This window comes from Kalmanozyma brasiliensis, assembly GCF_000497045.1.
Source record: "Kalmanozyma brasiliensis GHG001 unplaced genomic scaffold PSEUBRA_SCAF2, whole genome shotgun sequence".
Lineage (NCBI taxonomy): Eukaryota > Fungi > Basidiomycota > Ustilaginomycetes > Ustilaginales > Kalmanozyma > Kalmanozyma brasiliensis.
In genome coordinates, this window is record NW_015961959.1 from 1,262,860 (window position 1) to 1,277,269 (window position 14,410).

The following is a 14,410-nucleotide window of genomic DNA, read 5'->3' on the forward strand; positions in this document are numbered from 1 at the left end:
AACTCGCCGGCCACCCACTTGTCAGTCACTACTCTCACTCCAGACTCCCACCCCATTCTGCCCCGAACTCACCCCTAGCGAACCGGAACACTCCCGCACTGCCACCCCTCCTGTTGTCCGCCTCCCTCTTCCCTTCCTCCCTCCTCTTCTTGCTCCCTGCTCCCGTCGCAAACAGCCCCCTCTCCGGCCTATCCACCATCAACGGATGAGCCTCGGTATTAAACACCCACCTGTCCAAACTCGCCACCTCGGGATCGGCAAACACCAGATAAAGGTACTTGAACACCTCGGCATACAAAAAGCTCTCCGAGTCATCGAGCTTGGTCGGGCTTGTCGAGTTGACGTTTGCCAGTGCAGCCAGTGCGCCGCTCTTCACCAAACAATGACGGTCGATAGCTTGCCAGGCTTGCCAAGCGATCTCCTGCCACATAGTGTCGCCTGTGGTGCGATACGCATAGAAGATGCTCTCCACCACTTCGGGGCGCAGGACGTACTGGGTGATGTCGAAACCGAAGCCGTGCTGCTCGTAGAAGGGCCGGTTGTTGATCTTGATCCTGTTGGTGTTGTTGCCTTCGCCGATGAAGACGAATGTTTCGGGCCCGATACCGGATGGACTGGAGGTATAGGTGTTGGCGCAGGCACCCGTCAACGCCTGACCATACCGCTCGATGCGGTCGTCGCCAATCATCTTTGCGCCCAAGATCCAGTTCCCGCCCGCAAAGCACCCCAAATGACCCCACCTCGGAAGCAGCCCACCTCGACTGGCCGAGTAGTCCGCGAGATACGTCAGATTCCCCATCTGCGTCTCCTGCGGATGCGTGACAAGATGCTCAATCGACGACTCGACACCTTGTACCCACATATCCAGCCACAGCCCCTCCTCGCCCGTCAAATACGCATACTTGACGAGGTATTCAAAGAAGCTATCACTTCCACCGCCCCAAGTGACATAATCGTCCATTGCCTCGCCCGTCTTGACATCGTATACCTGTGCGAACAACCCCGGAAAGACGCCCTTGGACTGGGCGATGGCGGCCATGCTCTTCTTGGCGAGCGCCAGATACTTTGAATCGCCGGTGTATTTCGACAGCCGATCCATTTCGAGGATGAGCGTACCGGCGACGGCAATACCAGTGTCGTTGCAGGTGGGTTTGGCGTAGTCGTTCCATTTGAGCGTGTTGCACGGTAAAGCATTGCCCTCGAGCCAGCCAGTCGCCAGGTGGTCACCGACGACCTTTGCCTGGTCGACCAGCTTTTGGTTTTGCTTGCCGCCCAGCTCGTAGGCAGACAGCAGCCCGCCGAGGTACCGAATGTTGGTCTCGAAGAGCGAGATCTCATCCGAGGCAGTCTTGGAAAAGTCAATCCTGCTACTCGTACAGATCGGTGTGATTCATAAGGTACGACGTGCTGAGCGAGTCGACGACCGTGGCGCCCCATCCGCCGAACGGGTCTTCGTACGAGTTGGTCAAGGGGAGCAGCGCGTCGTGAGGAAAGGCGTAGCGCATGTACGCGGAGAACGAGGTGCGGTAGGCGGTGCGGATGGTTTCGGCGCGGGAGGCGGAGAGGGGAGACTGGGTGAGGCCGGGATGCTGGATTTTGAGGGAGCTGACGGTCGTGATGAGCGCAAGAAGGCTCAGGGCGAGCTGTGTCGTGATCATGACGATAACCTGAGGCGTCGGGAGCCAGGTCTACTGTAGAGGGGGGTGGACCAGGTCTGAAGCAAGCGATCTTGAAGTGGTGCTGTCGAGCATGGGGTTTCGGACGAAGAGACTTTATATCGATATGGATGGTAACATCAGCGTGGCAAAAGCTGCTGAGCCCGCTCAAATGGCCTCATCGTGGGCTTGAGTGGGACTGAAAGCAGGCCGAGCTCCATGCTGGCGAACGATAGGCCCGCTCGGAGCCCCACCCGCCAAGCGTCAAGCCAGCGAGGCTCTTCGTTAGCCACCAGAGGGGGCTTTGACTTAGGCTCATGAGCGTGGAACCGACGGAAGACTAGCCATATCTCACGCTTCCTGAGCCTTGAACCGTGTCGATCGCCGCGAGGCTTGTGCCCACCGCTCATCTCATTTATCTGTGCTGTGTGGGACCTCCTGTTTGCATTCGGTGGCACATGCCAAGATGAAGTGGGAAGCCTCGACCGAGAGGTGGGGCGTACGGAGGCCAAGGCCCGGCACCTTCGTGTCCGCTGTCTTGAAGTGGGTCACAGCCCGCGCCAACCACACTGGTGGCAGGGAACCCGAAGGTCGATCTCACCCGCCAGCAAGCTTGACCCACTTTTTGTCATGCACGCGCCGTTGCAGGAATCTGCACAGCGCAGATCTTGCATGCTGCATGACAGCTGGTGGCGTCTCGCGGGCCAGAGCGGCGGGTCGAATCCCATTTCGGCTAGGCCCGAAGGAATGCAGCTCAATTCGTCCTTCCATCCTCCCAACCCTCTGCTGCGGTGCAGCCCAAGGCAGACGAGATCCAAACGCAAGAACCAAGAAGAGACAGAGTATAGAATAAAGCAATCCCATTAACATCATAGCAAAATAGACACTAGCAACAAAAGAGAGTGTGTGGGGGCGATCAATCCGGATTCACCACGAGAACGGCAACAAACAGCACAACCGAGAGGATCTTGATGAGTGGTGACGAGATGAGCAGGATCATGAGGAGCATGAAGCCCAAGAAATGCGCGTTGGGGACGAGCGACGTAGATGCCGTCTTCGCCTTCGCCTCCTCGGCTGGGGCTGCACGAGGACCAAAGTTAGGACGCACGACGTTGCTGGACGACGACGAGGAGCGCAGATGGAGCTTCTTGCCACCTCGAGGGCTGACTGCTGGCGGGGAAGAGGCGTCGCCGTGGGTCGAAGCGCGATGCGAAGTCCAGTGCGAGGCGGGCAGCGAGGTCAGCCACGAGATGCGCTTCTTGTCTGCGCCGTGACCCACTTGCGGAAACCCATAGTCGCAATGGGCAACCGACGTGCCCGGTGAGGACGACGGCGAGACAGCCCCGGACGTCCACGGTGAAACGTGTCGGCTGCTCGCGCTCGACTCGATACCGTTGATCAACACCGGTCGATCGTCTTCTTCGCACGAATCGTGATGCGAGCCGTGGCCCAGGCTGAAACCGAACATCTTGCTGGATCGGCGCGAGCCCGGACGCGAGCTTGGGCCAGGAAGCGAGCTAAAGTGTCGAGAAGGTGAGGAACTCGAACTCGCTTTCCTGACCTCGTCCGTCTCTTCCTCGGACAGGCGTGCCTGCGTCGTCTCTGCCATCAATGACGCTGGCAGATTGGACGCGAGCACGCGATCGTTACCTGAGCTGTTCTTCCTCACATCGACCTCGGCCCGGTCTCGCTTTTCGGAGAGGGCCGGATCGTCGACGGAACAGCCTCGGCTTCATTGCGCCTTGGTGGCGCCGCCTTCCTTCTTGCTCCCGAGCTTCTCGTGGGCAGCCTCGATGATCTGAGCGGCGGCATCCTGGAATGCCTTGCAGATCTCCTCGGCGAGATGCTTGAACTCGGGCACGTCGTCGCACGACACGGCGAGCGAGAAATCGTTGGCGTACGAGATCATGCCGATGGCCATGGTCGACTTGCCGGGACTGGAAGGCGGCAGGACGTGGTAGCTGTAGGCCTCGTGATCGCCGAACTTGACGGGCTTGGGAGGGCCAGGCACGTTGGTGGCAACGTGGTACTCGCGGAAGGCGCGGTAGTAGATGGAGCGCAGCAGAGGATAGTTGGGGAGGTAGGTGATGCGACGCTTGCTGAAGGTGTCAAAGACCTTGTAGAGGATCTTGGGACCGTAGGAGCGCTTGACACGGCCCATCTCGCGGTGAACCTGAGCGAGCTGCTCTTCGAAGTCGGGTTTGGCCTCCTTCTCGAAGCGAAGCCAGGCGATGGAACCGGTGGTAGCGTTGCTGAGCGACCAGTCACCCTTGGGACGAACCGAGATGGGCACAAAGATGGCGACTCGCTTGTCCTTGTGCCTCCTGCTGGGGTCGACACGCTCCGAGGCGATGCGAAGCGCACGAGCGAGAATGGCGAGCGCGACATCGTTGAGCGTCAGATTGAACTTCTCGGTGCCGTACGCCTTGCGGATCATCTTGATGTCGTCCATGTCGATGCCTTCACTGTGGCAGTAGAGTCGACCGGCAGCACGCTTGCGCTTCTCCTGATAAAGGAACGACTTGCGCTTGCGGAAGTAGAGACCGCGAGCCAAGTGACCAGCGTGCTGGATGGTGCCCAACACGGTTGGCTTATCCTCACGCTGACCGGGCCTCTTGTTCTGCGACGTGTTGGTGTCGACCTTGTTCTGGATGTCACGAATGCCAACGCCCTGTTCGAGCGCTCCCAGTGCAGCGTGGTAGCTCTGAATCATGCCCTGACCATCAGAGAAACAGTGGTGGATCTTGATCATGAGTGCGCTGCGACCTCCATCCGAGGTGTTGAGACCATTGACCACCATGGCTTCCCAGATAGGCTTGGAGTAGTCGTAGTGGCGACCGATGAAGTGACCAGCGAGCTTGTTGAGGGCCTTGTCGTCCCCACCGTCAGGGCACTGAGCTACATGCTCGATGTTCTCTTTGAGGTCGAAATCGGGCACGAACCTCCAGCGAGCGGGGGAGAAGAGCGAACCCGCTTTGAGACCTTTGGCGTAGCGAGTGCGACGGCCTTCGTCAAAGTCGCCGCGAGGCGGTGACGAGCCAGGGTCACCTTTGAGCGTCTGCTTTTCGAGCTTCTTGGAAAGCTTGGGATCCAGGTCGACCACATAGCGGTACTTTGGATATGTCTCGGCGAGCACCTCGAAGAAGTTGTCGACCGTCTCGAGGTCGAGTTCGGTCTTGAACATGTAGATGGAGAAGCACGAAGTGGTGTATGAGTCGTCCTCCATCAAGAGGGCGAGGTTGTCGATACCGGTCATGGGGTAGACGGGAGGCTTGTTGGGAGAACCCTTGCCGAGCTTGGGAGTCTCGCCATAGGCTGCGCGGATGTGACGCTCGCGAGCCTCTCGCGTCTGCTCGGCAGATGGCGGGGCGGGCTCTTCACCCTTGCGGAAAGCAGCGCCCTGAGCAGCAGCCGTGCCGACACGCTTGGAAGGCTCTCGCTCGCGATGGTCCTCCTTGGAGTGTCGGTGATCAGCGTGGCGTCTGGACGTGCGACGCGAGGACTTACGATGGTGTCGTGCATCGTCCTCTTCGATAACACGCTCGGATGTTCGAGGCGACTCGTGAGCGCTGACACGGCGAGAAGATCGACGAGAGCTCCTGTGCTCGTGTGCATGGGTTTGACCAGTTTCGCGATCGGCAGCTGCACGGAGAGCAGCGCCCTGCTCGGCAGCGGTGCCTCGACCGTGCGATGGCTTTCCGTCTGTCATGGCTGGATCGGTGACGAGGAGAGTGGATGCACGAGGGGAACGGATGGAAGGCGAGCTGATGGAAGATCGGACGAGAGACGGAGTAGGTGCCACACTATCGACGTAGTCTTGCTGGTGCGATTGATCCGAATGAGAAGCTGCGTCTCCTTCGTCGTCTGTGTTAGGATGCGAATCGAGGTATGCTTGCTTGACCTGAAGGCTGGTGCGTGGTCCTTTGAACTCTTCCTCGGTAACTTGGACGGAAGAGTGGAACGAAGTGGGAGGAGGTCTGTACTTGTGAACACGATCGAAGGAGGGGCCTGGCTTGGAGCTGGATGGGCTGACGACGGATGGAAGGGAGAACTTCATCCCGTGGGCCGACAAAGATATACTTGGCTGGTACCGCTACTGTGTGCAGCGCCTTCCGGCTTCGGTAGGAAGCGGATCCCGTGTGGAGGCCAAAGGGCGAAAAGTGCAGGCAGCAACCGGCGCTTCAATGCAAAAGCTGGATCTGGCTGGCGGAGTGTGAAATGGCTCGCTTGTCCCTTCGTAGTGTCGATCCAAGCACGAGAAAGGGCTGGTGGATGGGTTTGCTGCTGAAAAAGGGCACAAAGAGAGGGATGCGGATCGCTGCGGATCGGCGGTCTAAGAGAACAATGACGCGAAAAACAGGATTTTTATCGTTCTTGGCTCTGCTGAGTTTTTTGTTTGCTTTTTTGACCGCAGGAATGGCGTGCCAGTGGAAGCTGAGACACGGCAGAGGGATGCCGAAGAGCAGCTGTACCGCGATACGCTCTTGGCACGAGTTCCGGTTCAAGCTGAGGCAGAGTGGTCCCGAGAGGCGGAGAAGACAGGCTCGAGCTCTATCTGTGAAAGGCACAGGTGACGGCGGCTGTGATACTCTTGGGCTCGTCCTTGGCGTTGGCAGCGGTGCGTGGAGCAAGTCACGGGACGCTCCTAGAGTGTATGATGGTGGATGATGGAAGGCGGGAGAGATCGGTGTCCAGCGACAGCTCGACAGCTTCTTATACTGCTGAACACGCATCGATGGCAGGCTGAGTGGAGGCAGTGCTTGTCTACTTGACACGTTTCGCAACCCAGCATCGCCGGGATGATTCACATGCAGACAGGGTGCAGTCTTGACAGCTGAGCATACGCAGAGAGCTTCTATCGGAAGGAGATTAAGCCCACTCGATGGGCTGAGCGGGTGCTGAGTTTGGCATCATATCGCCCTGACAGCTCATCACGACGAAAGGCCTCGCTTCGATAAGCAGTGCTGCCTCGATCTTCGACTGCGCGAAAAAGCAGAGTTGAGCCGAAGATCTCAGCGTGCCTGGTAGCTGTTTGCCATCATCACACAATATCGCTAAGCGAGGCCAATCGGCGGTAGAAGCGCCTGTCAGCATTTCGAGTGTGCAGCACCGTGCAGCTACAGCGGCTTGGGTCGTGAAAGCTAGCGTCTTCCTCGGGCCTCTTTGTGCTTCGACCCACCGAGCCATGGTTTCGCAAGTGCCTCCTCACCGAGCTGATACCGATCAGTGATATCCGACGTCCCGTACCTCATGTATCGGCCCACCTAACTCGACATCAATAGCTTGGCGCAGCGGGTGGGTCGTGGCGGCCCCCTCGTGTCGCCTTATCACAAGATACTTATCATCATCAAAGCCACCACGATCACACAATCACGGGTGTCTTCAATGTCGCGACGACCCTATCATTGCGATTGCTGTCACGTCAGCGGAATCTTGAAAGATAGCAAGGCAACTGAGCTTCGCGCCGAGGCTTTCAAGTGCAAACCTCTCAAGTCCACGGACCTATCATCTCGTAGATATGCAGGTCAGATGTCACAAAACTTCGCGAAAGATCTACCGACAGAACAGGGTGCACATTTGACTCAGTCTGGCGATCGACGAACTTACACACCTTATTTTTGGCAGGTCCATGAAAGCGAGATCTAGTTTGCGAGGACGGCGAGCGACACACAAGCTCAGTACAACCTTTCTTTCACGCACTCGCATTGCGTGATGCAGAACTGCCGTGAGCTATATTGGCTTCAAGGACCCTGAGCGCATGTCCACGAGTAAGATTCACAGGCCAAGAAGAGCGCTGCTGACCGTCCACGTTGCTGAGTCGGTTTGTTCCCAAGATCGCGAGATAGGGTCAGGGCAAAGAAGCGTGAGAAATTCTCCGTAAGCGAGCATCGGAGAGTTTTTCAGAGCGCTGTCAGAGAGCCTTTTGAACTCTGCGAAACTGTCGATCCGCGGCTGCTCCTGAGTCTGGTGCATGTCAAACTCCCGGGCACGCCTGGGACTTGCCTGAGACCGACCCTCACGGCATGTATTCGGCTTGTATTGCTCCTTTACGAGCCATTGGCGCGATGACAAGAGTGCGCGATACGCCGGTCCGGCCGCAAAGCTAGTCTTTCCCGCTGCGTGACAAATGAGGTCAGAAGAACGTGCTACAAGCACCCACCCATATGATGACCTATTCTATCTTCTCACGCCACCGGTTGGTCCCTTGATGGCTTAGAAAGTCAATCTCGTCTGCGTGCCTTCCCACGCTTCGATAAGATCTGCCCCTGTCTGCGGGACCTTGCTCCTGTCTTCAGTGGGCTCAGCAACCACGCATGTGAGAGCACAAGCAGAGCGAGCTGACCGGTAGACTGGCAACCACCGATTTCTGATGCCAAGCCGAGCCTGGGCCGATATCGATCCAGATAGCCTGGTGGTGAGCCTGTCTCAAACCTAAATGGTCACCACCATGTCGTCAGGGTCCACAGAGGCCCGGCCGGTTTGGAGCGTGAAAGCGATATTTCGCTGGAGCCAAAACAAAACCCTAGTCTAACACTGTTGGGTGGGCCCAATCGGGTCACGCTTATCGGCAGATCGTCGGCGACCTGCCGCCTCCACACGGCCGGCCTTGCCGCACGGCCTCCCGGCCACATCCCTACGCTCTCTCTCTCTCTCTCCTTCGTACTGTCAACCTCGACGGCTCATTCAGGCTCCAACAACATCAGCATCATGCCCAAGCCAGAGCTTCTACTCCAGGTGGTCACCGACGTGATCTGTCCGTGGTGCTTCGTGGGCTCTCGTCGGCTCAAAGCCTTCCTAGCCTCGTCGGACTACCTCTCGGAAATCCACCCGTACGTGACACTGTCTCTCAAGATCGAGCCATACATTCTGGACCCGCGCCTTCCCGCAACATCGTACGATACGCCTGAGAAGTACTACGATGCGATCGAGCGCACCGCCTATACGAAGAACGAGTCGCCGACGAAGCGGTTCTATTATGGGAGCAAGTTCGGCGGGGGGCTGGATGCGTTTGATGCAAAAATTGGGGCTGCAGCGGAAGAGTTGGGCATGCCAGCCTTTGACTGGCGGAGCGAGGGGAAGGTGGGGGCAACGTGGAATGCGCATAGGTTGGTGCTGAGAGCGAGCCAAAGGGATGAGAAGGAGGGGGTGAAAAGCGACGAGCCGACGGCGTGCTTGGAGACCCTGCAGGTACGGCTGATGGACAGGCTCTACGAGGATTTCCATTCCAAGAGTAAGGACATGTCCGACAACGAGCACCTTGCTGGAGTCGCGACCGAGTTCGGTCTGTTCGATGGAGAGGAGGAGGCGAAGAAGTGGTTGGAATCGGATGACCTCGAGTACGAGCTGGGCAACAAGTTGCAGCAGGCGGATATGAATGGCGTGCAGAGCATCCCGTTCTACATCCTCAACGTGAGTAACCTGAGCGAGAAGGTGGCTTTAGTATTGACACTGACAACGATGAGGGCTTTTGTTGGCATGACAGGACGGCGCGGACCACATGAGCGAAACCGGCTCGCACGCCTCGTTCTTCAAGATGATGCAGATGGCTGTTGCGCCGTACGTCCGCTAGCAGGGGGCTTTGTCCACATCGAACATCGCTCTACTGTACACCGGTGCAGTGTCCAGCCATTCGGTGCATTTTGCTGCTCACCTACAGGACGACGATCAATCGAGATTTCTGCGCTTCTGGCTCTGCACTTTTGAGCCTGCTGTCGTGCTGTCTGAGAGGTTGTCTTTCTGGCGGCGGAGGCGGCAGCGAAGAGTGAAGCAGCTTTGCCGATTGAGCAGACAGCAGCTTGGTGTGACATTTCAAGAATGTTACCCCACAAAATCCACGCACGAGCTGCGCAGTTACCGCACAGTGACCCCAACGAGCGAGGTTGGACCCTGACTCTGAGTCTTCTTTCACACTTCAGCCTCTCGAGTTACCGCTCTTGACACCTCATCGAAGCCTATATAGACACCTTGTCTTTTCACCCCTCTCACCACATCTTCCCATCGCCGAACTGCTCTGTCTTCAACACCAACCACACCAAGAGCACGCAAACCAAGATGGCTCCACCTTCCGTATACGACACGCACTGCGAGGGTCCCGGACTGCTGCCCACCACCACGCCCTGGTCGCAGCGCTACTGCAAGCTTCGCCAGTACACCGGCGAGTCTCTCGCTACTCTCTCTTTTCCCTCTCCCACTTCTCCGGACTACGACTGCACAGGCAAGACCGTCATCATCTCCGGGTCCAACTCCGGAATTGGCAAGGAGGCGGCGATCTTCTTCGCTGCTGCGGGGGCGAACGTCATCATGGCCTGTCGGGTTGTCTCGCACGAGCAGCACCCCAAAGAGGCCCGCAAGGACGTTGTTGCTGCAGCAAAGGTGGAGGATGACAAGGTGGAGATGTGGGAGATCGACTGTTCCTCTCTCGCCTCGGTCTCGTCCTTTGCTGCACGCTTCATCGAGAGCGGCCGCACACTTGATATTCTCGTCAACAACGCCGGTCTCACCGCCGGCAAACGTCGAATCACGGACGAAGGCTTTGAACTCACTCGCGCGGTCAACCTTCTCTCCCACGTCTTGCTGACTCTGTCGCTTCTGCCGGCGATGAAAAAGAGCAAAGCACCCCGAGTGGTCAACACGTGCAGCATCTTTCACCACGGTGCCAAGCTCGATTTTGCCAACATGGACAACGAGAAGGCGACACCCCTGGGACCCAACTGCGTCCAGGCGTACTGCGACTCCAAGCTCTGGCTTCTCATGTGGAGTGTCGAGCTGCAGGAGCGATTGAGTCGGAGTGAGGAGTACCGGCATGTGGTCGTGCACGGCATTCACCCCGGGTTTGTCGGGAGCAACATCTGGGCCAATCCGGATAGCACGACGCCGCGGGTGCTGAAGATGATCATCGGCCAACTGGTGAATAGGCTGTCAGTCAGCTCAAAGCAGGGGAGTTTCGCGATTGTTCACGCTGCCCTGGCGCCCGAGTTGGGCGTGCCAAAGGAGATGCTGAGGGAGAAGAGCAAGCTGGAAAAGGGGGAGAGCGCCAAATGGGGTGGCAAATTCGTCAATAGGAATGTGGTGGATGCGACGCGAAGGCCTGAGGTGGATGATGTGCTGGCGAGGTCCAGGTTGTGGCAGAGGGTGTGGGAGGATGTCGAGGCGGAGAAGAGGGGATTGGGCAAGGATCTGCCAGGTCATTTGGAAAGCGTCAAGCTGCTTGGCCAGGTCGCAAAGTGAGTTGGTGTTCTGCATTGAACTCGCTTGCGCTCAGCACCGCACGCTCGCACCGAGAAGAACAATGACATGATGTCGCCTCGAGCCACAGTCAGATCGTACGACACAAGATGGATGAATGAGATTAGAAGTACATTGAGCCCACGACCACCGCAGCGCAGTCGCAGGATCAAATCTGATAAAGTCTATGGGATGCGAGCTCTATAAGATGCAAGTTGAGGGTACTAGCAGATGTATTGGCTGCCAAAGTAGGTGACGCTCTCGCGCCACGAGTCGGCTTCTCGATTCCAGACCCGTTCGAGGACGTCAAAGGCGGTCGAGGGGCCAGCGGTGCTCTTCCATTTGGAACGTCGGACGAAGCTGCGGACCTGATCGCGCTCGGTATCGTTCTGCGCGTAGGAACCAAAGACGAGCGAGGGCCACATGAGGCCTTGTTCGAGCTTGTCAGGGATCGCGCCGAGCAGGGCGATGCTGCGCGACACAAGCTCGCGCACAGCGAGGCTCGAGGCAGGTCGATTGAAGACGCTGACGTAGAGGTCAATCAGCAGAGCATTGCGGTAGAGGTGGTTGCCGAGTCGCAGCCGGTTGACGTCGTGTTTTCGTTCGCTATTCGACGACGTCAAGAAAAGTCGCCCTGACTTGTAGGGCTCCGTGGAGGGCGTGATCGACGAGCCGTTCGTCTTGTGGTCTTCCACTTCAGCCGTGTCGTCCTCGCTCAGCTGTCGATCGATGCTTTTGAGCGCCAAAAGCTGCTCTGCTTCGCTCAAAGTACGCGCGGCACCTTTCCAGAAGGTGCCGGCCTCGAGATCGCGGATCACCAGTCCGAGCTCTTCCCTGAGCGCTAGACTGTCGAGCGCTGCGCTGCCATCTTCGGCTGTGCTGCGACTGCTCTTCCGATTGCCGTAGGCGACCTCCTCGGCACGCTTGAACCTGCGCATGGTGTCGAGGGTCTCGGTAATAAGCTCCAAAGTAACCATCGAGATGCTAAAAGTGGTCTCTGCCACCGTGTTGCGTGTCTGCTCAAAGATGGCTGCATCCGAGTTGGTCCAATTGAACGGTAGCAGCCTCTTCAAGCGAGCTGGGTTGTAGTCCCAGTCAGTGATCGCCGTGTACTGAGCGAGACAGCATTCGTAGACGCCAACAACGGTGCCGAGGAACAGTAGCCTACCGTAGTTGGTGAGGTTGTCTGGAGGCATGATGGGTGGGTCTTCGGGCGATCCGAGGATGGTCTCGCCATTGACCGATGGAAAGAGACGCTGGATGGAAATGTGCTCGACGGCATCAGCGAGGAATTGTTCGGCCTGGTTGAAATAGGAAGGCAGCATGAGCGACTTGCCGATGGAGCTGCATGCCAAGATGAGCAGCAGCATGGTCGCAGCATTGCTGCCCGGCGGCAGCTCGTCACCGTTGGTACTGGAGTTGGTCTCGATGACAGAGAAACGACGACGGCGACTTGGCTGGTGCTGCTGCTGCTGGAGAGCTTTGACAGCGGAGAGGTGATGGCGCTCGGCTGCGGCCACCAGCTGGTCCTCGCTCATGTTTGCGAGCGACTTGAGAGCGTCGGAGTCTTTGTCGACCGGGTGAGTGCCATCGTCTGCGCTGGCTTGTCGCGCTGCAATCAAGGCCGCAAGAGCATGGGCCATGGCCTGACCTTGGTCCATGCGAGCGACAGCTTGAAGCATGCCAAAGTAAGCGTCAGCGCCTTTGTTGGGCTGGGTCATGACGACTCTCGGCAGCGAATGCACAGCGGCTATGAACTCTTCTGGATCTGCGTCCGTCGAAGTATAGTCAAAGACGGGCTTGTGACGGGGCTGCGACGAATTGGAGGAACGCCTAGGAGACGGACTGAGCGGGGCCTCGGAGCGGGAGTCATGATCGTTGCCGTTGATGCGATGTGATGCAGATGCAGAGGAGGCTGTTGCATAGCCAGGAGGGAAGGAGTGCGAGGCGGGAATGCGGTGTTGCGCTGCAGCGTGGTCGTGGGCAGCGTGTCCGAGAGGGACATAGCTACGTTGGCTGGCGTTGGCGACGACGGGACTGGTGCGGTTGGCGGGCGAAGTGTCAACCGAGCGATGGACAGGGTTGGGCGAGCCGATGGAACGACGCGACGGAGGCGACACGCTTGTGATCGGCGGAAGCGAGGTGGAAGCCGCCATGGCAGCGGCGTTGGGTTGGTGAGGAGAGATGGGAGGCAGCTGATTGCCTTTGCTGCTCGACTGACTGTGATTGGAAGCGATCCGATAATGAGCGTCGTAAGTCTGTCGAGCACGCGCATCCTGATACGCCGCGTTGGGTGAAGTGGACGAAGACGAGCCGGGATAGTCGTCGTAGCGCGGGCGCTTGTAGATGTGCTGCTGCGTCGTGTAGTCCCACTCGGCTGCTGCGCTCGCGGACAGTGGCGGTGGAGGATATTGCAGCTGTGACGCCTGTGCGTGCTGATGCTGCTGCTGCTGCGGCTGCGAATGGCTATAGGAATGGGGCGGATAGGTATAGTGAGCGGCCGGAGGCGGGAACTGCCTCTGCGCCGCGTAGTCGGAATGCTCTGCCGAAGCTGTGTAAGGATGGGGGTGGTGATGATAGGAAGGGAACTGACTGCGCCGCGCAGCCTGCTGTGGTGCGTAGCTTGAGGTGGACGAAGAGCGAGATAGCATGGGCGAAACGTGCATCGAGAGGCCGTTGGGATAGGAAGAGGAAGAGGTGACGGAAGGCGAAGGGTAGTCATTGTTAGGCGACATGCCGGAACTAGCATCCATGAGTGACTCTGAGTTGACGTCAGGATAGCGACAGCCTTCGCCGGCACGGACGCAGCGAGTGCAATGAGGACGAAGCTCGTCGCACTTTTTCTTCTTGTTGCGACAATTCCAGCATCCTGCTTTGGAGCGCCGAAAGAGCTGGCGCCTGGCAGAGGTGGTCATGCGAGCAGTTGAGGGTGCGCCTGCCGCGACCTTGGCCAGAACGAGAAGCGAAATGGGAGCGTCTAGCTCTCAGGCGTTTGGTATGCCTGGACTGGAGGGTTAGACGGTGCGAACGTGTTGGGCGATGCTGACGGTGATGAGACGTAGATGATGCCGAAGGGACTGCGAGTGGATACGAGACGACGATGGTGAGGCTGAGGCTGCAAGGATTGTGGATGATGTCGATGATGATGATGGATATCAGGAGCAAGTGATGGTAGAAAGGAAGGCCATGGATGGCGAGAAGAATAGGATGGCGAGCGAAACGATGAGCAGGGGCTGGGAGGTGATTGCCGGTATGGTGCGCCAAGACTGCAGATACGACGGCCAATGATCCGAAGGGCAGGGCGATGGGCGGCGGCAAGGTGAGACCAGGGCAGGTGGCGATGTCTTAGATGGAAGATGGAAGGGCAGGAGGAGACTAGCTGAAGACGAGAGGGTAGAAGTGAATCTATGCAGAAGCAAGACGATCCGGGCTAGACCACCGTATGCGAGCGGGCGGCTGAGCAGAAGCAGCAGCAGCAGCTGAACATGAGACTACAAAGAAGGCTGAGAGGATCGGAGTTGAAAGATGGG

The 14,410-nt window shown here is 58.1% G+C and overlaps 6 protein-coding genes across 6 annotated transcripts; 2 read left to right on the forward strand and 4 right to left on the reverse strand.

Annotated features, from left to right (window-relative positions):
- Positions 1–34: 34 nt before the first annotated feature.
- PSEUBRA_003029 (Glycoside hydrolase, family 47) lies at positions 35–1,658 on the reverse strand (the record flags this gene model as incomplete). Its single annotated transcript, XM_059464950.1, has 2 exons — positions 35–1,348; positions 1,425–1,658. The coding sequence occupies 2 exons, from the start codon at positions 1,656–1,658 to the stop codon at positions 35–37; spliced, it is 1,548 nt and encodes a 515-aa protein (XP_059320722.1).
- A 913-nt stretch (positions 1,659–2,571) lies between these two features.
- Positions 2,572–3,264, reverse strand: PSEUBRA_003030 (uncharacterized protein; the record flags this gene model as incomplete). Its single annotated transcript, XM_016437406.2, has 1 exon — positions 2,572–3,264. The coding sequence occupies one exon, from the start codon at positions 3,262–3,264 to the stop codon at positions 2,572–2,574; it is 693 nt and encodes a 230-aa protein (XP_016292894.2).
- Positions 3,265–3,387: 123 nt separating this feature from the next.
- PSEUBRA_003031 (O-acyltransferase, WSD1, N-terminal) lies at positions 3,388–5,712 on the reverse strand (the record flags this gene model as incomplete). Its single annotated transcript, XM_016437400.2, has 1 exon — positions 3,388–5,712. One exon carries the CDS (start codon positions 5,710–5,712, stop codon positions 3,388–3,390), a length of 2,325 nt encoding a protein of 774 aa, XP_016292895.2.
- A 2,651-nt stretch (positions 5,713–8,363) lies between these two features.
- Positions 8,364–9,225, forward strand: PSEUBRA_003032 (DSBA-like thioredoxin domain protein; the record flags this gene model as incomplete). The annotated part of the gene is made up of 2 exons (XM_059464951.1): positions 8,364–9,065; positions 9,139–9,225. 2 exons carry the CDS (start codon positions 8,364–8,366, stop codon positions 9,223–9,225), a joined length of 789 nt encoding a protein of 262 aa, XP_059321342.1.
- A 482-nt stretch (positions 9,226–9,707) lies between these two features.
- On the forward strand, positions 9,708–10,883 carry PSEUBRA_003033 (Short-chain dehydrogenase/reductase SDR; the record flags this gene model as incomplete). The annotated part of the gene is made up of 1 exon (XM_059464952.1): positions 9,708–10,883. The coding sequence occupies one exon, from the start codon at positions 9,708–9,710 to the stop codon at positions 10,881–10,883; it is 1,176 nt and encodes a 391-aa protein (XP_059321343.1).
- Positions 10,884–11,104: 221 nt separating this feature from the next.
- PSEUBRA_003034 (Protein of unknown function DUF3468) lies at positions 11,105–13,633 on the reverse strand (the record flags this gene model as incomplete). The annotated part of the gene is made up of 1 exon (XM_059464953.1): positions 11,105–13,633. One exon carries the CDS (start codon positions 13,631–13,633, stop codon positions 11,105–11,107), a length of 2,529 nt encoding a protein of 842 aa, XP_059320723.1.
- Between the last annotated feature and the right edge of the window lie 777 nt (positions 13,634–14,410).